Source organism: Eptatretus burgeri, chromosome 7 (assembly GCF_056783735.1).
Source record: "Eptatretus burgeri isolate ZD-2024b chromosome 7, Ebu_testis_v1, whole genome shotgun sequence".
Lineage (NCBI taxonomy): Eukaryota > Metazoa > Chordata > Myxini > Myxiniformes > Myxinidae > Eptatretus > Eptatretus burgeri.
This window is the reverse complement of record NC_140967.1, coordinates 43,212,916-43,236,381: the sequence shown is the minus strand read 5'-3', so window position 1 is coordinate 43,236,381 and position 23,466 is coordinate 43,212,916. Positions and strand designations below refer to the sequence as shown.

The following is a 23,466-nucleotide window of genomic DNA, read 5'->3' as shown; positions in this document are numbered from 1 at the left end:
ACAAGCTGCTTTGGATGGACCAAATCTCAAAAATATTCCCAAAGGGTGGCCAAGGCCCTGATTTTCTCCACACAATCAAATCCATTCTGAGCTGCTTAGAGCTCACTATTGTGTACAACAGCTTCATCTCATACATCAGGGAATGCAAATCAATTCTGGAAACCTGCAACTGCTCCTCCATCTTGCTTCCCTGGAAATTATAGAGTCCATAGTTCCATGTTATTGGCAATATCTTGGCAGGAGGCATAATCCCAAAAAGCCTGCTGCTCATCCATTACAAGTAGTTTAGTTGACTCACTTACAACCTCATTTTAGGCCTTCCTCTTCCTCCTCCTGGCCTCCCCCAGGTCGCACTTCTGATTAGCTTCCCCAATTCTAAGCTGGGATACCCCTCCATTTTTTTCATCTCGCAGTGTTTGCTCATCTGTGGAAGTGACTTCCTGTGTGTTATCTTGTGTCACTCCTAGTCTTTCAAAAGTGCTGCCCATTCATCACCTCATACATTAACCCTTACATATAAGAATTGTAGTGGGATAATATTGTCCAAAAAGTGAGCATAATATTCAAATTAGGATGAAAGATTTGGTGTCAGAGAGACAGGGAAGGGAAGGGAAGAAACACTCATTCTCACAATACACCCAAAATTGCTCGCAATGGAATTTCAAATACTTTTAAGACAACCCCCCCCCCCCACTTCCCCCTTATCAAAATCCTATATATAATCCTGGTAGTAGAAGCAGAATGGAGAGGGTAACTATTGTACATAACGAGTAGGGAGGAAGCCCGCCAAAAATAAATAATGTAAGGGGACATTCATGTTCAACAGCAACTTCATATTATATAGTACAACTTTCAACTCTTCGCATCTCTTTCTCTTCCATTTATAAAAAGGGTAAGTCCAATGGTACCAAGTTTCTGCCCTGCTTTCACCACGATACTCCACTGCTTCCCACTGTCCTCAGCCAACTCTCTGCACTCTCAAATAACCCTCACCTAACTGATGTCCCTCCTCACACAATCCTCCCATCTCAACCATGGTCTACGTCTTTTCCTTCTACCTTTCTCCCTCAAACTATCTGCTCTCTGCCATTTTCTCTTCCTCCATCCAGACCAAATGCTCAGCACATCTCAGCAGGCATTTCACCAATCTCCCCATCAAGCTCAACTGCACACCAATATCCTCCCTCAGGTCATCCATCCTCTTCACTCACACAATGCTCAAGACCCAATTGTTCTTGTAACCAGCAGCCTCTGTTGTTGGCTCTATCATTGCCACCGTTTCCAGACCGGAAAGTTAGGCCAGCGTTACAAATGACATCAGAACCTTCCCTTTCAATTTCCTTAATATTGTTCCGGTTCTAGGAACCAGATACCTCCAAGGCAATGCATCCAACATATAGCGGTCCCAAGACAGTTATTCCATTAATATATGTTTATATAGCCCCTTCCCTTTTGTCTAGTGGGTCAAATGGGATGTGCGTTGTGGGGATCTCAAAGCGAGGTTTGCTTACACCACTAACTTCATTTATACTCTTTTCTGCTTATTCCTGAGGTAAATCCGAATTTGCGTCCAACACGTGCAGCACATGCCGCGGCTGGGGGAGAGGAATAGAAAGCCGCAACAACACCATGAGCATCGACAGCGCAGCTGCGAGGAAACAGCGATGTCTTCGAACGAACCTTTGCCGCAAGCTCGAGATGATCATCTGACGTCTCCAATGATCTGGGATGAGTTTGCCAGTTGCATTGAAAAGGCATACAATGGTGGGGCAACTTAGCTAAATATAGCATAACAATTGTGCATTTTGTGAGGAAAGCACCAAATTCGGCACACTAGTAGCCTATCATATTATGAACAGATTCGGATATTGGGCCATCTCAAATTCAGCCGCTGATGGCTGTGGCAGCCATTTTCCACTGCCATCAAAAATTTTGTGATGGCCCAATATCCAAATCTGTTCATAACATGATAGGCCACTACTATGCCAAATTTGGTGCTTTCCTCACAAAATGCACAATTGTTATGCTAAGTTGCCCCACTACAAATTAATATCTCTGAAAGAGACTGAACGGATGTCGTTTTTCACAACACAGAAGCAAATGACCCAATATCGGCAAGAGCGTGGCTTGTAGCTTGGTGCCAATAGCTACATCGTCAGAGGCCGATAACAGAAAAACAACAACCACGCCACGTTGTGCACGATATGGGCGGCGCGTACTTTCCAACCCATTTCTGCACTAATTATATCGGCATCCTCTTTTCCTTCCATTTCTCCGACACTGATATCTATATCCTTTTTCATTCCAAACCTCCATCTAATTGTTATATATGATTGTTCCCCTCAATGCCTGACAGATCGGAGTTGGCCCCATGCACACGATAACAGAATCGGGCGAACGCGAGCGCTGGCCACGTGCTTAATGGCGGATCCGTGCGCACTGTGCGGAACGTGCTCGAAGGCAGACCCATGTGCTGCTCGTGACACTATTATCGTACAGAGCAGAGCACGAATTGACACATCTTACCGTCTATGCATGGGTTTGCCATAACATCATACCTTCTCGCCTCTCCGGCCAGCGAAGCCGCATCACGGAGCAGGCACATTGACCAGCGCTAGCCGGCGGTGCCCGGGCGGGCATGCGGGGCCGACACGACCCTCAGCCAGTCGTCAGGGCATGGTCCGGGAGTTCGTGCAAGGCAATTCATGTCACGGAGTTCGGTGCGGGGCAATGCATATCATGTCGTGAGGTCAGAGCAAGATGATCCCACAGCTTGGGGCCATCTTGCTGGAGGTGGAGGGAGCTGCTTCCGGCCATCGCGGCCGGGCCGTGCGGGGGCCGAGACCAATCAGAGCGCTCGATTCAGGTGACGACGCATCACTTCAGGGTGGCACCCCGCCCCGCATCGCGGGGTTTATAAAAGGCGGATGGCGAAGCCGTTCTCTCCCTCTCTGATGCACTGGATCTCCAACTCGCCTTCTCCTCCCATTCACTGTGACTCCACCTTCTTCACCCGCCATCATCGCTGCGACTCCGCCCATATGTCGCTGACTCCACCCACCTGGTCCCGCCTACTTGCTCTCGACTCCACCTTCTCCTTCTCCACTCAACTCCATCCCTTCACGCCCGACCGTCGCGTCTCGTTCTCTGGACCGACGCCAGCTGCACAAATTGCCATGAAGCAAGAAACAGCGTGACAGCTGTCAGGGAGGTATCGCCCAGCGGAGCATCCCCCCAAAACTAATGGGTGGCGCGATCGGGCAAGGTATTCAGAGACCATTAGCCTCATCTCCTCTCCTCCTTTTTCTCTTCATCGGCGTGTGTATGTGTGTATGTGCGTGCGTGCGTGCGTGCGTGTCCTGGCACCTGTCCTCGTAGGTTAAGATTGCAGAAGATTATAATTATTATTTCGGGTTAAGTCTGCTCTGTGTCTGCTTTTGTAAGTTGCTTGTACATTGTCGCACCTCACACTTCTTTCTATCCCTGCAAGACACAACAATAAAACTACTATTCACTGCACCACATAACTTTCCTCGCCTGCTTGTAAATAAATTATTATTAGAAATGATCCCAGCTCGTTTTTGTCTTTTCTTTCATTGATCCAGCATTGTCCGAATCCAAGCTTGGACGGGACTTTATTCCCAATGATCTGATCCGTTTAGCTGGTCTGTCCTTGGCAGTGTCGCTCGGCTGCATCCGATCCGGTTCGGACAAAGCGTACCGAGGGCATGTTCCCCGATAATTAAATTACGTGATTAATTAGGTAACCCGGTTAACCCATAGACGGGAGGACCCTAGGTCACGCGGTTGATTTATTGGCATTCATGGTCAGTTAGTGACCCGCCACGTCACGGAATTATCCGTGTATGACGGCCTACAATTCCGGGGAGTCTGATGGGAGCTGAGATAGCTCCCCCGCCCCCCAATGGCCCCATCACCCGACCCCTGGCCCGCAACAATATCTTTCTGTCTGCCGTTACTCCCTCCACCCTCCTCCATGTATTTTCACAAACCTGAATACAGTTCCACACCTCTGTCTCCAACTTACCATCCCCGGTCACTGTTCCCTGCAGATAGTCGAACCTATTTCCCTGTCTGATCTCCTTTCTCCTCTCACCTGATATTCATTTATTTTCTCTGCTGCCTGACCGACATCACCTCCGTCTTCTCCATACTCATCTTCAACCAATTCTTCCCAAATGCCTCCTTCCACTCCACCAGTACTTCCAGTAATGTATTAGCAGTTCATTTCTTCCCTAAAATTTAAAAAGCCCTGCAAGCATAAAATTATTGTTCATGGTTCAACTTTAGGCAAATAAGCAGCAGCAACAACACAACTTCAACTCCACCAACCACAAAAAAAAAACAAATAGCATAAGAAAGTAAACAAATAAAATGCAAAACAAATTGGTTGAAATAGGAGGAACCAAAAAAATTAATCGTCAGAACCATCATGTCACAAATGACGGTTAAAACAATCGTAAAAGAGTTGAGAGACAGACAGAGACAGAGACAGACAGAGAGAGGGAGAAAGGGAGAGAGAGAATTGAGGAAAGCCTTTCCTCTGTTGGGTGGCTCAGAATAAAAAGCACTGGCCAAGGCGCAAGTAGTAAAAATAAATCAACCTGATTAAAAGCAGCTGCTTCGTAGGACATTTGTCTGAATGAGTGCAGCTGTTCCTTGCTTCCAGCTTGCTGTCTACACAGAGGCAATGACTATGCATGAACATGAGCTACACAGGACAGATGGATCAAAATAATACCATCACTGCAATTGTTATTGCAATAATTTGTGGCATCTATAGATTATGATCAAATCAGTGGCGATCACGCAATTCTGCAGTCGCACGTCGAATACGGTATGGGTAAGTTTGGTATGCGTGAATAGAACGCTAAAGTACGCTATCATACGTCGTATTAAGTGGAGTACGTCTTGTAATTATAAATGTGTTAAACATTTTACGACGTACTTGCCGTATGAAACACGTTCCGCATGCGATGGGAATAAGTTGTATGCACGATATGCCAACGTTGTCGCACGTCGACAAAAGTTACTTGTAAGGTACTCATAAGTCGAAACACTCAAGGTATAAAAGCTAATGCGGGTTAGCGTCAGTGTTCCAGACTCCATGGTTTTTTTATTTCTTTTTTTTCTTCGGTATCACGGTGATGTTGACACTTCGATTTCTAGTGCGGTTATGATTTAAATCGTTGAGTGGCAACCTATTAATTATATTATATTATAACCGCACTAGAAATCGAAGTGTCAACATCACTGTCATAACCGAAGAACAAAAAAAACAAACAAAAAAAAAAAACCATGGAGTCTGGAACACTCACACTAACCATAACCTTGATGCGTTTCGACTTATGAGTACCTTACAAGTAACTTTTGTCGACGTGTGCCAACGTTCGCATATCGTGCGTACAACACGTTACTCATAGGTTAGGAATAAGTTTCGGGTACGCTAAACATTACCTCGACGTGTTTCGGCTTATGAGTAACTTACAAGTAACGTGTGTCAACGATCGCGTAACGTAACTACAACTTATGGCCAGCGTTATGCAGAACGTGTGAGTCATATGCTGGCATAAGTCTTAAAATTTCAATAATGGAAAATTTGAGGAGAACCAAAAAGTACGTTTAAAGCCAGCGTACTACGACGTATGGCAGTGTTTTTCAGCGTGCTCTCAATGTTATCAAAACTTACCCATAACGTATTTGACGTGTACCAGTGTTTTACACAAATTTTCCAAAAATCGGCATAAGCTGGCTAAAACGTCAAGGTGTGACTGGGCCTTAACACAGGGAAGACAATGACAAAACACTGAGTGTAATCCTTGCCGTGAAGCTGCACGTAATCTGCCTTCGGGCAGAGTACCTGAGTTAATCATTATTATACTACAAACAGCACCTTGTTACATTTACAATCATGAATTCTTAAAAAAAAAATTAAGTATCTAAGCAAATTTTAATCTGGACATCATGAATCTTTAGTTTCTCCAATACAAATAAAGCCGAGTCGTTAATCAAATAAAAAGTTTACATTTTTGTCCTTTTCATACAACCAAAAGTTGCATTTCATGTCACCAGGCAACAGACTTTTCTTTTCACAGGAAAATCAATTCAACCTGCTCTTTTTTTGTTCAGCAAGAGGAATTCTAACAAAGGAAAATCCAGTAGGTGACTTTCAAAATGACGTATGAATGCCAACGAGGCCTTTCGCGCATGCACTGTGTGCCTTTTCAATGACCTCGTTTCTGCTCGTCGGGGCACTGTTAACTTGCTGTTGCATTTACGATATCCAAGTGAAATAGTATTTTAAACATTATGTTCAGCATTTAAATGAAAGAGTAGCACTTATTAAATAGTTTGGAGGAAATACAAGAAATATTCGTGGATGAGAGAGGTATTGAGTTCCTATTATTTCCTGGGATTTTGGACAATGTGGTTCTTGGATGAGACGGAATTTTTTTCCTATCCACAAGCAAGTGGTTGCAATGGATATACATGATGCAGTAATATATAGGGAGATCCAAAAATAATGAAGCTTTATGCCTATAAAGGCATAGATTCTGCAGGAACTCAAACCAAATGATGGACCCAAATGCAAGGTGTTTGCCTTGGAAATGCTGTGTCGCATAGAGGATGATGAAGATCACCGAAAAAGGTCATGTTCACAGACGAAGCTTGCTTTCACCTCTCGTAGAAGATCAACCGTCACAATGTGAGGATCTGGGGCTCTGGTCATGGAATTGAACACATACAAGACAGTCCAAAGGTCAATGTGTTGTGTAGCTATCTCCATGACCGTGCTTGGTCATGCTCACTAATTTTAATTACTCGCTCACTAATTTACATCAACATGTTGAAAGGATTTGCCTTCCCACAGATTGAAGACCTGCAACCCGATATAATTTTTCAACAGGACGGCGCTCCCCCTCATTGGGCCTTAGTCGTTTTAGCAGTCCTGAATTAAAATTTTCCAGGTTGCTGGAGTGGCTGAGACAGACCAACCGCCTGGCCCCCATGATCACCAGACATAGCCCCCCTTGATTTATTTTCTGTGGGCGTTTGTCAAAGATGTCCACAACACCAAGGTGGCAAACCTGCAGAATCTTCACTCTTGGATAACAGCTGCGTGATCACATCTTCACACCAAATTGATTCGATTTTTGCTGGTCACACACCCAACCTGTCCACCAAGCTTCATCTGAATTCGACCACAACTTTTTGAGGTATTGTGCCATATATCGTTTTTGGCCCTATCTCTCAATGGTGAAGAATCTTTTTTTTTTTTTTTTACTTCACGTAGTTACCGTCCGGTCCAAATCCGTAATCCTGCCTAAACTTTGTCCGTCCTCGGGATCGGCAAATCCACCGCTGGCGTTTCCGGACCGGGCTTCACTCCCGCAAGCGAGCACGAGGGGGCCTCGTGCGTTGCACAGCACGGACCTCGCGCTCGCTGCTGTGTAAACCCGGCACGGTTTCCAAAACAGCTACGGCCGCTACTCGGCTTTTATCTCTCTGTCGCTGTCATCGCCATTCCACCCACGCACACCTGCGTGTCGCGACGCCCAGACTGCACTCCATTACATTCACCCCGGGAGACGCGGCTGCGTGCTCCCGCATGCCCACCGTCATCTCCCTCACACACACTGTCTCCTTCACACTCGGCCGCTCACTCACTCGTGCCATTTCCCTCACACAAACCATACCACTCACACACGCGGGGGCACTCGCCCACGGTGTCTCATTCACACTCGGCGTGCTGGGAAGCACGTACTCCGGCACCATCGCCACCACACCACTCACACACGGGGTCGCTTCCACACACGGGGACGCACTCACACCTTGCACCACACACACAGGGACAACTACACTGGGGATTTGTGCCACCCCAAGGGTTTCCGGGGCCTCGAAACCCCCCAAGCTCTCCGTGCACCCGTCAACAGCACTCGCCCCCTCAATCCCGCGAAGCACGACCGAACCCACCTGGTCGTGACTCGCTTCAAGGGAGCAGAGCGGCTCCCACCGTTCCCAAAGGAGGCTATCCAACTGCTCGCACCGGGTCCCTACACGTTCTGCGAGCTCACCCCCATTATCCTCCACTACCTCCGTGTGTGTGCGTGCGTGCGTGCGTGCGTGCGTCTTTACCCCCGTCCAATTCACCCTCTGTCTCCCGTGTCTCTGCCAAATCAGTCACCTCTTCACCCATTACCTCCGTTGTCTCCACTATTTTTATTTCCTTTGTCGTCACTTCGTGTCTCGTCTCACACATTTCGGTCACCCCATTTAATTTTTCCCTCTCGGTCACAGTCACTTTTTCCGTCGTTGTTACCTCCACGTGTCTCGCACAACGCGTCTACCGAATTATTTTGCCCTCACCCGCCTCCCTTGCGGCCTGACAACCGTTGCACTACCCCCGAGCTCGTTCATCCCCACACGTGGCGTCGCCATTTTGAGCTCCCCGGTTATTGCCTTCATGCCCGCCTGCAGGCTTCGGCCCATGTTCTGCGTCTCACCCCGCATTTCTTCCTTCAATTCGTTTTTCATTTGTTGTGTATTCGTATCCATTTTGTTGTTTATATTCGCATTCATTTGTTGCGCATCCGTATTCATCTTTGCCAGCATGGCGAATAGCTGGGCCATGTCGGGTGCGCTTGGGTGAGCCGTTTCGGCAGGGATCGGGGGAGGGTTTTGGTGGAGAGGGGGAGGGGAGGTGTCATACACCGCCGCCGCACCTATTTCGGGCTCTGGGTTCAGTTGGGGGAGTTCGTGTTCCTGCACAACCAACATTTCCTGCTCGGGGTTCTCATCCTGGGCCATGGATTCTACACATTCGACATGCATTCCTACTACCCCCGGCTCCCGCTCGCCTTGAGACTCCATCTTATTTCTCGTAAGGGGTTAATTTATCTCGCTCGTAATTTGGAGGGAATCGGGGGTCGCTCCTCTCACCCCTGGACCAATTCCCCGTGAATTTAGCTGGAGAGGGGAGAGTTTGTTTTCCCGCTCTCTGACACCAGTGTTGCGAATTTGCGCCCGCCGGCGTGCGAACGGCCACGTGACTCGAATCGCAGCACGTCGCCCACCGGACGGACAATTCTGTCGTGACCCTCTCGGATTAATGCCGGGAGCGAGTCACGGGTGGGCCTTTCGGCCTCACCATGATCATGCCAATCGGCCACCCGCGTGGGATAGGGTTGTTCGCCAAACTCGACCTACCTAAGTACCCACGCGGATGGTAAACCGAGCGATCGCACCTCGCCGCAGGTCGACTCCAGACACGGGCCGCTTAAGCGGTCCGTTCCGTACTATCGGGATAACCGAGCGGTGTTATCGTCGGCCTCGACGGTTCCGATTACTTATCGGGCGTATTAAGCCCACGACGAACCCTTTACGTGAAGCAACATGGAGATTCAACAAAGGGAAGGACGCAGCGAAACAGGGAACAAGTTCACACAAGCACTTTATTCACACGACACATGGAGAGCACACATATACAGCCAAACCATAATGCACTAAAAAAAGCAAATGTAAGAAGAAAAACAATAAAGCAACGACGCAGAGATACAACCGACTAAGACCGACACACGGCAACACTTATACAATTTTACTTCACCAGACTGGTGCCACACACACACACACACACACACGTTTACACAGAACCCAAAAGAAATGGAAGTCGCGACTTCCTTGAGCGTGTCGAGTCCCTCTCCGATGTCCGTCGACGGGGTCCCGCCTGGCCGCGTCTCCGTGCTCGAGCGTGGTAGGCGAGTCCTCTCCTGCGTGCCTCGCGCCTGCACATGTTGGCCACTCGACGCCACGGACCGAGTGTTCGGCGCTATCCCAGCGCGGATAGAGGGGGGGGGGGGAACGTGGATGGCCAAAGTCAGGAGAGGGGAATGGCGGACGCTCCTTCCCGCCAGCAGGGTCTTACAACTGCCCCACAAAAGACCCGGCCAGCGGCCACCAGAACGAGCGAGCCGGAAGAAGAGAGCAACCACGAAGCAAGAGCATCCACCAAACTGCTTCGCCCGTCTCCGACTTTTATATCCTCAGACCTCCGCCCTGTTGCTCTGCCCCGTTCTTTGCTCCACCCCCCTTCGAGGCGCTTCGAGAAAGGTCTCGAAGAGGGGCGTTCCTCCTCCCTGGCCGCGTCACACCGCGCATCCACCAATCGAGCGCCAGCTGCCCTCCCCTCACACCCAGTGCGGAGAAGAATGGCGCGAAAAGCCCACCGAGCGTCCTCGTTAGTTTTTATTTGAAATAAAAGATAGAGAAAGAAAAACGACTGACTCAAAGTGTCGCAGCCTGAATGAATCACATTTATTCCCTCTAAACAACGGGTTTGGGGCTAACTACACATGTACTTAAGAGATATCTCACCTACGGGACCTGAATGGTGGTTTGCGAATTTCCACAGCAGTAACATTATATTGTATTGCCATAGACTTGATTTCATCTTGTGTCTTTAACACTTCTTATTTTTTTGGGTTCAGGAGCCAAAATCAGTATCAGGTAAATATTTTTTTTTTGGGACAAACAATAGACATTTTTGGGGAAAAAAGCTATAATTTTTTATTTTACCCTCAATACATTTCACTTTTTTATAATTATTCTTGTATATCAATATACTGACCATAACTAGAAATAATTAGAATGCAGAAAAACATATTGTTACGGTTGTGGAAATTCACCTTACACCATAAAGGGTCCTCAGGTGAGATATATCGGTAAGTTCATGTGTAGTTAGCCCAAACCCGTTGTATAGAGGGAATGTATGTGATCCATTCGGGCTGCGACGCTTCAGTTTGCCGTTTTTCTTTGGCTATTGTTAATTTGGTGCAAGAACAACAACGAACATGGCCACAACCAACATCTCACGATCACGCCATTCACTACACGACGCCACCTCCCACAACTTCGCAACCACATCTTCGCCACTCGCCATTCAACGAGCACCGTGCGGGCACGTGCAAGAACAAAAACCAACAACGCCTGTGGGCTTTTCCCGCCGAATTTCCCCGCATGATGCTTCTGCCTGAATCCCCCCACCATGCTTGGTGTGAAGGGGAGGGGTGCGGCAGCTCGCTCCCGATTGGTGGATGCACGGCGTGAGGCGGTCGGAGTGGGGGCACGCCCCCCCCTTCGAGAGCTTTCTGGAAACGCCTCGAAGGGAGGTGGAGAGAAATGGGGCAGGGCAACGGGGCAGAGCCGGCCCCTACAAAAGGTGTGGGCGTGGAGAGGTTCGCGTGCGAGGAGGCTCTTGGTTCGTTCAAGCGATTGACAAAAGGCGTGGACGTGAAGGTCGACGAGAACGTCGTTCCCTTTCCTGTTCCCTTGTCCCTGAAGGGGAATTGTGGAGAGTTGTGGTGATCGTCCCTGGTCGGAGGTTCTGTTCGTTCGTCCGAGCTGTCGAGCGGACCACGCAGACCACGCCAGAGGGACTCGGAGTTACGGTCGCCAAGGACTCGACGCGCTCAGGGAAGTCGCGACTTCCATTTCTTTTGGGTTTTGTGTTTATATGTGTGTGTGGTGCCAGTCTTGAAAAGTAGAACTGTTTAAGTGTTGTAATAATTATATTCGGTTGTAGCTCTGCATTGTGTCGTTGCTTTTATATGTGCATCACTGTGTGGCTGTGAATACGTGCGTGTGTGTGTGTGTGTGTGTGTGTGTGTGTGTGTGTGTGTGTGTGTGTGTGTGTGTGTGTGTGTGTGTGTGTGTGTGTGTGTGTGTGTGTGTGTGTGTGTGTGTGTGTGTGTGTGTGTGTGTGTGTGTGAGATAAAGTGTGCTTGTCCAATTGTTCCCCGTCTCGCTGCGTCCTTTCCTTTGTTGAATCTCCATCTTGCATCACGTAAGGGATTAATAGTGGGTTTTAAAACACCCGGTAATTAATCGTAACCGTCAAGGCCGACGATAACTCCGCTCGGTTATCACTGTAATACGGAACAAACCGCTTAAGCGGTTCGTGTCTGGAGTCGGCCTGTGGCGAGGTCCCATCCCTCGGCAGATTACCCGCGCGGTTACTTTGGTATATCGACATTCGGCGATTCACCCTATTTCGCGTGGGTAGACTGCGGACTGGGTCGTGGTGGGGTTAAACCCCCACCCGTGACTGGTTTCTGGCGGTTGTCCCAGGAGCGTCACGAATGAATTGTCCGTCCGGTGGGCGACGCGGTCGCGATTCGAGTTACGCGGCCGATCGCACGCCGGGCGGGCCAGAATTCGCAACAATATATTTACATATTAAAATATCAATCTTTACAATTTTCTTATTCTCCCCGAAGCCGGGTGGCGGCCATATTGGATTTCCATGATTTCAGGACTTTCTCCCGGGAGGATCCCTTCAGACTTTTTTTCTCTCACTGAGGACATATCGAGGAATCAAAATCTGTTGAGTTTGCTTTTGTTGCAATTTGTGGGAGGTCATCCGACATTTTGACTGTACTATAAGTGATGAAACTGGTCCGGTAGCTAAGTGGGTGTAGAACATCGGGATTCTCATGTGTGTAGTGTGTGTGAACATCTTCATAGTTGTTGAGGAACTCTGGGACGTGTTCGAAACAGTGTAGCACTTACTTTGAGTAAGTCTTCATGGGTTGCTTTACGCAGCTCATTCAGCTGGAAGAGTGTGGGAGGGGTCAATCATATATATTGTTGCAGTTCTCGGAGCCGCATGCATCCAACATACAGTGGTCCCAAGACAGTTATTCTATTCATATACATTTGGATAGTCCCTTCCCTTTTGTCTAGCGGGACAATGGGGGCATGTGTTGCGAGGATCTCAATGCTCGGTTTGCTTACATCATTTCTTCTTCATTTCATTTCTAACTTCATTCCTACTCTTCTTTTCTGATTATTCCTGAGGTAAATCTGAACCATGTGTGCCCTTCGCTGTGAGATGTGTCCTCAGCAAAGGCCAAGCAGGTATTAGGCTGGACACCCCTCCGTAGAAAACACAGCTGCCAAACGCACGCGCAGCGGTAATTTCCACCCAATGGACAGGAAACACCCAGCACAACGTCCACGCTGCACGGAACGCGTACCGAGGCCAATAATAGAAAGGCAACCCCACGCCACGTTTGGCAGAATGCGAGTGTGCAAGGGGCAAGCGTCGCGTTCCTTTCAACCCATTTCTGGACTCATTATTCTCAGCATTCTTTTTTCCCTACATTTCTCCATCTGACACGTATCTATATCCTGTTCATTCCAAACCTCCATATAATTATATAACCAATCCTTCCCCCTCAATTTGACACATATTGGTGTTGGCCCCGCGCACACAATAGCAGAGTCGGGTGAACGCGAGCGCTGGCCACATGCGTAATGGCGGATCCACGCGCACTGTGCGGAACGTGCTCGAAGGCAGACCCATGCGCCACACGCGACACTGTTATCATACAGAGTAGGGCACGAATGTACCACTCGTGACACTTTGTTAGCGTACAAAGCAGGGCACGAATGGACACATCTTACTGTCTGTGTATGGGTTCACCATAACATCGTACCTTCGGTCCTCGTTGGCAGCAGCGGATGTTCCCCACGGACGGCGAACGCCTTCTCGCCTCTACGGCCAGCGAAGCTATGATCGGGCAGAGGCATGTTGTACAGTGCGGGCCGTGTGGCGCATCATGGAGCAGGCACATTGACCAGCGCTGGTCGGGGGCGGCCGAGCGGGCAAGTGGAACTGACGCCACTCTTAGCCAGTCATCAGGGCATGGCGCGGGGGTTCGTGCAAGGCAATTTGTGGCGCGGGGTTCGGTGTGGGAGATTAGTGTCGTGTCGTGGGTTCGGGGCAGGATATTTTTACAGCTTGGTGTCGTCTTGCCAGGAATGGAATGTTGCGGTTTCCGGCCATCACGGCTGGGCTGCGCTGGGGGTCGGGGCCAATCAGAGCATCCAATTCGGGTGACGACATAGTGCTTCGGGGTGGCCCCCCACCCCGTGCCGCGGGGCCTTCGATCTCTCTCTGCCCTGCCTCGCCTCCCGCTCAAGCTGGACTTCAACTCCACCTTCTGTCATCGCCTGGACTCCACCTCCTCTTCTCCGCCCACACGACGCTGACTCCAACCACCCACCCACCTGGTCCCGCCAACCACTCCGTCCACTCGCTCTGGACTCCACCCTCCCAACTCAAGCCCATCCTTCACGCTGACGATCGAGTCACATTCTCTGGACGACGCTTTGCATGAGTTTCCATGAAACAAGAGACTATGCACCAGCTGTCAGGGGGTAGCGCACCATGGAGCATCCCCCAAACTTATTGGTGGCACGTTCCGGAAAATGTGAAAAGTACCGAGAGACCGTAGCCTCAACTGGTGGGAGCCGAGATAGCTTCCCCCCCTCGTGGTCTACTCACCCGACCCCCGGCCTGCAACAATATATGTATATGTATATGTTTTCACCCCAACACAAGGGTAACCCTGCTCAAAAGAAAGACAGACTCGTGTGAAAGCAAATTCCGTCCACCTTCAGCAGGCGGATGCAATAAACAAATAATTAAAATAAAAAATAAAATAAAAAATAAAGATAAACTAGAACTGCCACTTTATAACTGCTGGCAGTGATGACCGGGTACCCAGAAGTGTCCGCCTTTGACACAACTGATACAACATGAGACTTAAATCATAGTCGCAAAGTTTCGCATTTATCGGATAAGCGGTGCCAGAGAAAACATTATTTAATGGTGATACAAACACAGGCCTGCTTCGAAACGGCGCGGAACAGACGAGTTACGAACCGGGCAGCACAAAGCGTTCAATTTCCTTATTACTGGCGAACAGATTCAAATAATTAAATAATTCTGGCTGCCAAACCGCGTGACCGATCAGGTTGAAATTTTAAACCTTTGTTTCGCATGTCGGCTAAATTACAAATGTGAAGTTTCGTATATATAGAAGCAGCGCTTCCAGAGTAAACATTAATTAATATTTATCCTTCAATCCAAGATGGCGGCCAAACCATGTGACTTGTGATGTCATAATTTTCACCACATGTACAAACACGATCGGAGACGATAACTGCAAATTTTCGCTTCGCAAGGTTAAGCAGTTCCAGAGAAAACATTATTTAATATTTTTCTTAAAACCAACATGGCTGCCAAACCCTGGGCCCGATCGCGTTGAAATTTCAAACCCTCATTCCGCATGAGTGTTCCACCATAAAGGTGATGTTTCACATTTATTGATGCAGTATTTCCAGAGTAAACATTAATTAATATTTTCCTTCAATCCACTATGGCTGCCAAACGTTGCGTCGTACCTCAAAAGGGGGTGAGAACTTTTTATTCGTCATGGAGAGGCGGTCATAGTGGTGGAGTTTCGCCTGAATCTGTTCAGTCCTTTCAGAGAAAAAGACGTTTAAAGATATTATTTTTTAATCCAAGATGGCTGACGAACCATGTGACCTATGACATCACAAATTTATATTCTGCTTCCAACTGGGTACTGGAACACGGTTGTGAAGTTTCGTGTTAATCGGTAAAGGTGCGTTTTCCTATCCAAGATGGCCGCCAAACCATGTAACATGTGATGTCATAATTTTTACCATGCATGCATACATGATGGTAGATGACAATTACAAATTTGATTCGTTTGGTTCAGTGGTTCCAGAGAAAACATTATTTAATATTTTTCTTAAATCCAAGATGGCGGCCAAACAGTCTAACGTATCAATTCGAAATTAACAAACTTATATCGCCTACATGTCCCGAATATAGTTCTGAAATCTCCCCTTCATCCGACCAGCGCTTCTGGAGAAGATGTTTGAAGGTTTTAGGGTTTTTTCAAGATGGCCGCCGAACCATGTGACCGATCAAGAACAAATTAACAAACTTGAGAAAGGACCTCATGGGGAATATATGTGTGAAGTTTCGTCTTCATCTGTCTTGCCCTTCTGGAGAAGAAGATTTTTAAAATGTATTCATTTTCAATCCAAGATGGCTGCCGAACCTTGTGACCTATGATATCATAAATTTAAATTCTGCTTTCCATCGTCGACCCGAACAAGTCTGTCGATTTTCGTGTAAATCGGATAAAGTCTATTTTTCTATCCAAGATGGCCGCCAAACCATGTGACTTCTGAGGTAAAAAATTTTTTACCATGTATGCAGACTTGAGGCGAGAAGGCACTTGCAAATTTTCGCTTCGATGGCTTATGAAATTCCAGAGAAAACATTATTTAATATTTTTCTTAAATCCAACATGGCGGCCAAACCATGTGACCTATCACTTCAAAATTAACAAACTTGCATCGCATACATGTCACGAATATAGTTCTGAAATCTCGCCTTGATTGGACCAGCGCTTCTGGAGAAGATGTTTGAGGGTTTTAGGGTTTTTTCAAGATGGCCGCCAAACCATGTGACGTATCAACAACAAATTAACAAACTTGAAAGAGGACCTCAGGGGGAATGTACCTGCAAGGTTTCGCCTTAATCTGTCCAGCCCTTCTGGAGAAGAAGATTTTTTTTTAAAAAACACTAAAAAACAAGATGGCGGCCGAATTACGTCATCGATGACGTCAAAAATAACATTTTTGACGATGAATTTTGTTGTGGATGACGCTCAAAATTTTTCAGATTTTTCCTATACAGCGTTCTACTTGACGAATTTTCACCGGTATATCGCTTCACCTATGACGTCACGAAAAATCACACGTGTTCCCCATAGGGAGCTTAGTAAAATGTATCAAACGAAAAAATTTTCCATTGCACCGTTTCCGAGATACAGATGTCCAAAGTTTATCGCTTTTTTCAAGATGGCGACCGTACCACATGACCAATGACGTCATAATTATAACATGATTGTTCTATCAAAAAAGATACACACTATGGTGAAAATTTCCTGTCGATCGGACTTAGTGTTCCAGAGAAAATGATTTTTAAAGCGAAAAAGGGTGCAAAATGCCGGCGGAAAAATAATAATAATAATGCGTAATAATAATAATAAACAGAAGGAAAACAATAGGGTACCCTGTACTCACAGGGTACCCTAATTAGTTGAAATGAAAAGCCATGATCATGAAATCGGAACACAATAGGTTGCCCGCGATTGGTTTAAACCTGTGATATTTGAGAGATTACTGGATAATCATTTTAAACTTACCTTGTGCATTCACAAGCCCCAGATATTTCCTTCCCATCGGTGTTCAGAAGCACCCAAACCAGATAGTGTCTTTCTCAGGGAGGTCGACATGACACATCCTGCTCCCATGTAATCAAATGGAAGACCAAGAAGGAACACAAAGAAGTAAAGAGCAATGATGGAGTCATCAGGAGGAACCTGGACAGGATTCGGGTTTCAGCCAGTACTCCACATCCCTCAAACCCATCCAGGCACAGCCAGCCAAATGAGCCTTAAAGAAAAATTTCTGCAAGAATTCACTTCTCCTGAGAGATATATAACGAAAGAGGAATAGATAGCAAAAGAGATGAAAGAAGAAGAAAAAAACAAGAAAAAAAACAATAAGAAGGAAAAGAGAATTGTGAGAAAAGAAAAATGAGAAAGTGAAGGAAACAAAGAACAAAGATGTCAGGAAGAACCTGGACAGACAGATTTCAGCAGTTACTCCCCAGTCTCAAACACAGCATAGCTGGCATAAGTTTTGTGTATTTTCATGTTGTGAAGCTGTCCTTTGATGAAGAGTTATTTACCATCACTTGGTAATGACACACAGCATCATCTTTACAATTACAGACATCCATTAAATAAATCACCAAGCCTGCCATGTTCACAGGAGGCACTCTGACAAGGCTCAAAGTCCATTCACTGGTCGCAATCTGTCGGTGGTTTGTGCAGTACACACCCGTCCACTCGGGTCTTGCACCGGCCCAAATGGTTGAGTTTGTAGCACGGCGGGTAGCTGCCCATTTGTGAAGATAAGTTCTCCCGAGGCACAGCCATCTCTCTCAGGTACTTTTCCAAGTATTTTCAGCTTCTTTTAGAATCCTTGTGATTTATTTTAGGTGAGCTATGAGAGTTATGAATCCCGTTCTTGCACACACAATGTACTGTACTTTATGCTGTCCGGAAACCCACCGCTTCCAAAGGTTTCTGCACATTGCCACCAAGCATTCTGGGGGCAGATTGTCATTTTGACAGTCGCATATTCAGGGTTATCTTTTACCTCTGGCATTATCCACACATAGAAGGATTCCCCAAAAGAACACAAACAAAATTACCCAGCTATCTACTTCCATTATCAGGAACTGGAAAAGGTTCTGTCTCTCAAACTCCTTGGCCTTACCATCAACCACAATCGCTCCTGATACAATCACATCACAAAGCTTGCCTGTCCTTCAAACATTTCTTGAAAAATTAGAACTTCTCAGTACACAAGGCCTATCGTCCATTGTTCAGAGTATTTCACACTCGTACGTGCTGGCACCCCAGGAAAACATCCATCTTTTGGATTCTGTGGAATATAAAGCTCAATATTATTGAAATCTGTACCAAAGCCAAAGAACAAGGTCGGGTACTTTCACTTCTCAGACTGGTTGGTGATCCCTGTTGATTTTTGTTTTTCTTTTGTTGTCTTTTTTAAACTGCCTCTTCTCCAATTTCGCTCCTTCTGCTCTCAGTCTGCCGACCCTCCCCAGCCATGACAATATGCCAATGTACTTCCATTAACTCCATTCTGGTTAAACTTCTATAATACAGGCTGACTGCACACCTCATCCCTATTGTTCTTTGCTGCTCCCATCTATGAAACCGCATTTCAGCGACACGTCTTTCCCACTCTTTCCTCCATGGCTTTAAACTGCTATCTCACATCACCCTGCCCCCATCCTATCATGACACTTGTCTGTGTCGGTTTGTGTCTCTGTGTGCCACAACCCCATTGTCAATTTACATACCCTTGCTTTACCAGAGGAAAAAAAAGTGGGGAAGGGTGTGGAGTATGCAAGTGGAGTTAAGATACACCAATAAGATGTGGACTAAAAAAATTACTACTCTAAATTGAACTCCAGATCTTATTCAAGTCAGAGTTGTTACTGTCGACTGTACATTTAAAAAGGAAATAAATAAATGTTTCCTTTCCAAACAAAAAAAGTCTTCCCAGCATCAATTGGAAAAAAGAATAGATACAAGCTTCAGGATTTTCATATACGTATCATTCGAAAAAAGAAATAATGATAAAATGGTTTTGCACCAACACTGGAAACATTCCATATTATTCAACATTTCATTCATTTGTTTGTTTAACATGACAAGAGCATTTTCAATACTTGAAACCTACTAGTTGGAATGCTGCAATTTCACCACATTTGTTTGTTTCACCAACCAATCCAGTGCAAGGAGGTTTGAAGTAACTCTCCAATCTTGCGCATAGTACAAAACGAATGCTTCCAAGGTAAAATTAACTTTGTGTGCACTTTGGCGAGGCTGACAGCATCCTACCTTGTGAAGGGTGATGCTATTTCATCATGAACGAGAAATGACTCCGCCAAAGTGACATCTCAGCTGTGCAAATATACTGGGTACGATGTTCAAACACCAACAATCTTCTGGAGTTAAATGCCAGACCTGCAATATGAAGACAAGCAAAACATTACAAGTACTTGTTTCACCATGATGCTGCATCAAATATTTCAACGTCCCAATCAAACATTTTAATAAAAATACCAAGAGCAACAAAGTTAATTGCCTTTATTTTTTCCTCCACGACAGACAGAATTGCCTGCACTTGTCAGCTACAGCAATTTAAAATCTGACAATATCAAACATCAAAAGCCTCTACAATCGAGTCACCACAGACAAGAAATGGAATGAATGATTCATATGATGGAAGATAAACTCACAAAAGGCTCATCAGTACTTGTCACAGGAATAAAGCTGATTTCAATCCTCATTTTGTATTCATTTCATCGAGTATGGTCAGAAAAGCTGTTTGATTGCTACAATCAATCTCAGTTGTACAATTTAATAATCATTTCACACAAAATGGATAATGACAAAGATGTTATTCTAAGCATTATAAAAACTCATGACAGGGGTGAATGTCTCTTCCCTTGTTTTATGTAGAAATATGAGATAACAGGTAAGATTATATACAATTAACACCATCTAACAACAACACGCATTTATAAACTGTTATTTATACACGCGATTTAACCCTCCCCCAACCTCCAAGCAAAACTTTAAATAAATAAAACATATTTTTGGATGCAGTATTTAGAGCTTTTTGTAATAAAAGATTGAGCACATTCCTTTCATGTCTATTTATGTAGTAATTAACAGAAAAATTAATATTTTGTAGCTGAGAAATGGCAAAAAAAAAATAAAATTAAGGAAAAATCAAAATACAAGCAATTAACTGAATATTGTATTAATCAGTGATCAGATGCAGAATTAAACATTTCACTTAAAAATGCAACAAAGAATCCTGAAACCTCTTCAAAAAACAACAAAAAAGTCATTTTCAAAGGCGCAGCCAAACAAGTTGAGGACAACCAGCATCTGGATCGATAACCTCACACCCACCCCACCTGCTCCCACAATATGTTTGGTCTTGGAAACTTTTCACCTTTTGTTGCCTTATAGCCTGGAATTAAATTACATTAAATCTGATTTTTTTTTCCACCTTTATTTACACATCCTAACCCAAATCTTCCAAATGAAAAACAAATTCTACAAATTTCAGAAAATTAATTAAAAATACGAAATGAGAATATCTTGGTTAGATAAGTGTCCACTCCCCCCCCCCCTTATCTTAGCGTGTGTCTGCATGTGTCTGCATGTGTCTGCATGTGTCTGCATGTGTCTGCATGTGTCTGCATGTGTCTGCATGTGTCTGCATGTGTCTGCATGTGTCTGCATGTGTCTGCATGTGTCTGCATGTGTCTGCATGTGTCTGCATGTGTCTGCATGTGTCTGCATGTGTCTGCATGTGTCTGCATGTGTCTGCATGTGTCTGCATGTGTCTGCATGTGTCTGCATGTGTCTGCATGTGTCTGCATGTGTCTGCATGTGTCTGCATGTGTCTGCATGTGTCTGCATGTGTCTGCATGTGTCTGTTCCCAGGTACCGCAAAAACGGCTGAACCAATCGCAACCATTTTTTGAGTGTGTAATCCTGGGACCCCTTGGAGTAAAATAGGCATAAATATAACAACATGACCCCCTTGACGGCCCCCGGAGGGAGCGGGTGCTACTAGTAATAGCAATTGTTAATTAGCTCAGGTGTAACCAATCACCTTCAAAATCACACACCAAGTTAATTGGCCTTCGCCTGTGTTAAATTGTCATGATTTTGATTATTTCAGCATAAAATCAGCTGTCCAGTACGTTTCCTCTGCTGGGTTGTGCATTTCACAGCAAAGACAACCATGAGAACAAAGGTGTTTTCAAAAGACCTACAGGATAAAGTTGTGGAAAGGCACAGATCATGGGATGGGTATAAAAATAATTCAAAGGTCTTGAATATTCCTTGGAGCATCGTCAAGATAATCATTGAGAAGTGGAAAGTGTATGGTACCACCAAGACCCTGCCGAGATTAGGCCACCCCTTCAAACTGGATGATCAAGCAAGGAGGAGACTGATCAGAGAGGCCACCAAGAGGCCAATGGCAACTGTGAAAGAACTGCAGGCCTTTATGGTAAAAACTGGTCACTGTGTGCATGTGACAACAATATCCCAAGTACTCCACAAGTCTGGTCTGTCCAGACAGTAGCATGGCAAGAAGGAAGCCATTACTCAAAAAAGCCTACCTTGCATCCCATCTTAAGTATGCAAAAAACCACTCTGGAGATTCCAAAGCCATGTGGTAAAAAGTTTTGTGTTCAGACAAAACGAAGATGGAACTTTTTGGCCAAAATGCAAAACGTTATGCTTGGCACAAACCCAACAGAGTACATCACCCACCCAAATACACCATCCCTACTGCGAAGCATGGTGATGGCAGCATCAAATTGTAGAGACGTTTCTTATCAGCAGAGACTGGGGCACTTGTTAAGATAGAAGGGAATATGGATGGAGCAAAAATGCAGAAAAATCCGAGAGGAAAACCTGCTGCCCTTTGCAAGAAAGCTGAAATTGGGACGGAAGTTCACTTTTCAGCACGACAATGACCCGAAGCACACAGCCAAAGCTACACTGGAGTGGCGAAGGAACAAAAAGATAAATATCCTTGAGTGGCCCAGTCAGAGCCCCGACCAAAATCCAAATGAAAATCTGTGGCACGATTTTAAGATTGCTGTCCATCAACACTCCCCACGCAACATGACTGAGCTTGAACAGTTTTGGACAAAAGAATGGGAAAATATTGTCCAATCAAAGTGTGCAAAGTTGGAAGAGACCAATCCCAACAGACTCACAGCTGTAATTGCTGTCAAAGGTGCTTTCACCAAGTATTAACTCAGGGGGATGGACACTTATCCAACCAAGATATTCTTGTTTTGTAGTTTTATTTAATTTTCTGAAATTTGAAGAATTTGTTTTTCACTTGGAAGTTGTAAATTACGGTGTAAATAAAGGTGGGAATAGAAGTCTGATTTTAAGCAATTTCATTCCAGGCTACAAGGCAACAAAAGGTGAACTTTTTGAAAGGGGGTGTAGACTTTCTGTACACACTATAAAGAAAGAAACCAAAGGTGGTTCTGTTGGTTGCAGCATGCAAGATGGTATAAAAGGGTGTACAAGTCAATTACTTTTTAAAATGGTACATCAGTAGCAGTGATGTGATGGTAAAGTGTATCCTACTGTATAAAATAAGGCAAACAAAATGACGTATGAATACTTAACACCAAAACGTGGATGTGTACATCAGAAAAAACAATTAAAAATAAAAATAAACGTGGTTGGCCCAATCTCCACCAAATTTTGCACACATGATCGGGGTACTCAGGGTAAGGTCTTGGGCAGAAGAAAAAAAACCCCGGGCGATGGGATTACGATTTTTACTTGTACACGTGGCATAGTGTAAATGCTTTACTGACCTCTGCTGGAGACAGGAAGGGTTTAACTCGACATGGCACAAAATACATTGCCCCCCTGCACTCCCAGGCTGTGTTTCGAGGATAAATACATTATTTAAAGTTTTGTGTGAATAGTGGAAATGGTTAAGTGTCTGGAAATAAATAAATAATTCAGAGGTGTATGCATTGATAGTGAAAATGGTCGTGTGAGCTTATCCTTACGATAATTCACGGACTAGTGTGTTTGGTGGACTAGTGTGTTTGGTGCGCTGCGACTCCTGCAGTTCTGGCCTGATTACATCCAGACTTGCCACATATTATCAGCATGACTGCAATTGTGTATTGGGATATTCTTATCTTTGCCAATGGTTTTGTGGGGGTGGGTGATGCAAATTCTCTATGTATATGTGAATCATGTAGCACCGCTCCAGGTGGGAGAGGGTATTACAAGTCCCACTCGCCCTTTACAACAAGGACAATATTGTCGTCCCCACATCTTCCAGTGTACAGTGAGGTGTTTTGAATTGCACGGTTGAATAAGGATA

General features: G+C 45.6%; 1 protein-coding gene across 10 annotated transcripts in view; it reads right to left on the bottom strand.

Annotated features, from left to right (window-relative positions):
* Positions 1-23,466, bottom strand: part of LOC147023121 (protein dispatched homolog 1-like) — a 122,366-nt gene that overhangs the window by 83,567 nt on the left and 15,333 nt on the right. For 6 of the 10 annotated variants that reach the window (XM_085888217.1, XM_085888223.1, XM_085888218.1 and 3 more), the window contains 2 exons: positions 19,407-19,532; positions 4,626-4,698 (listed from right to left, as the gene is read on the bottom strand). In XM_085888217.1, the coding sequence (XP_085744343.1) occupies positions 4,626-4,655 (30 nt within the window). In that variant the 5' untranslated portion in view covers positions 4,656-4,698; positions 19,407-19,532. The remainder of the gene's footprint in view (positions 1-4,625; positions 4,699-19,406; positions 19,533-23,466) is intronic. The other 4 variants (XM_085888224.1, XM_085888225.1, XM_085888226.1 and 1 more) reach the window with 1 other exon arrangement.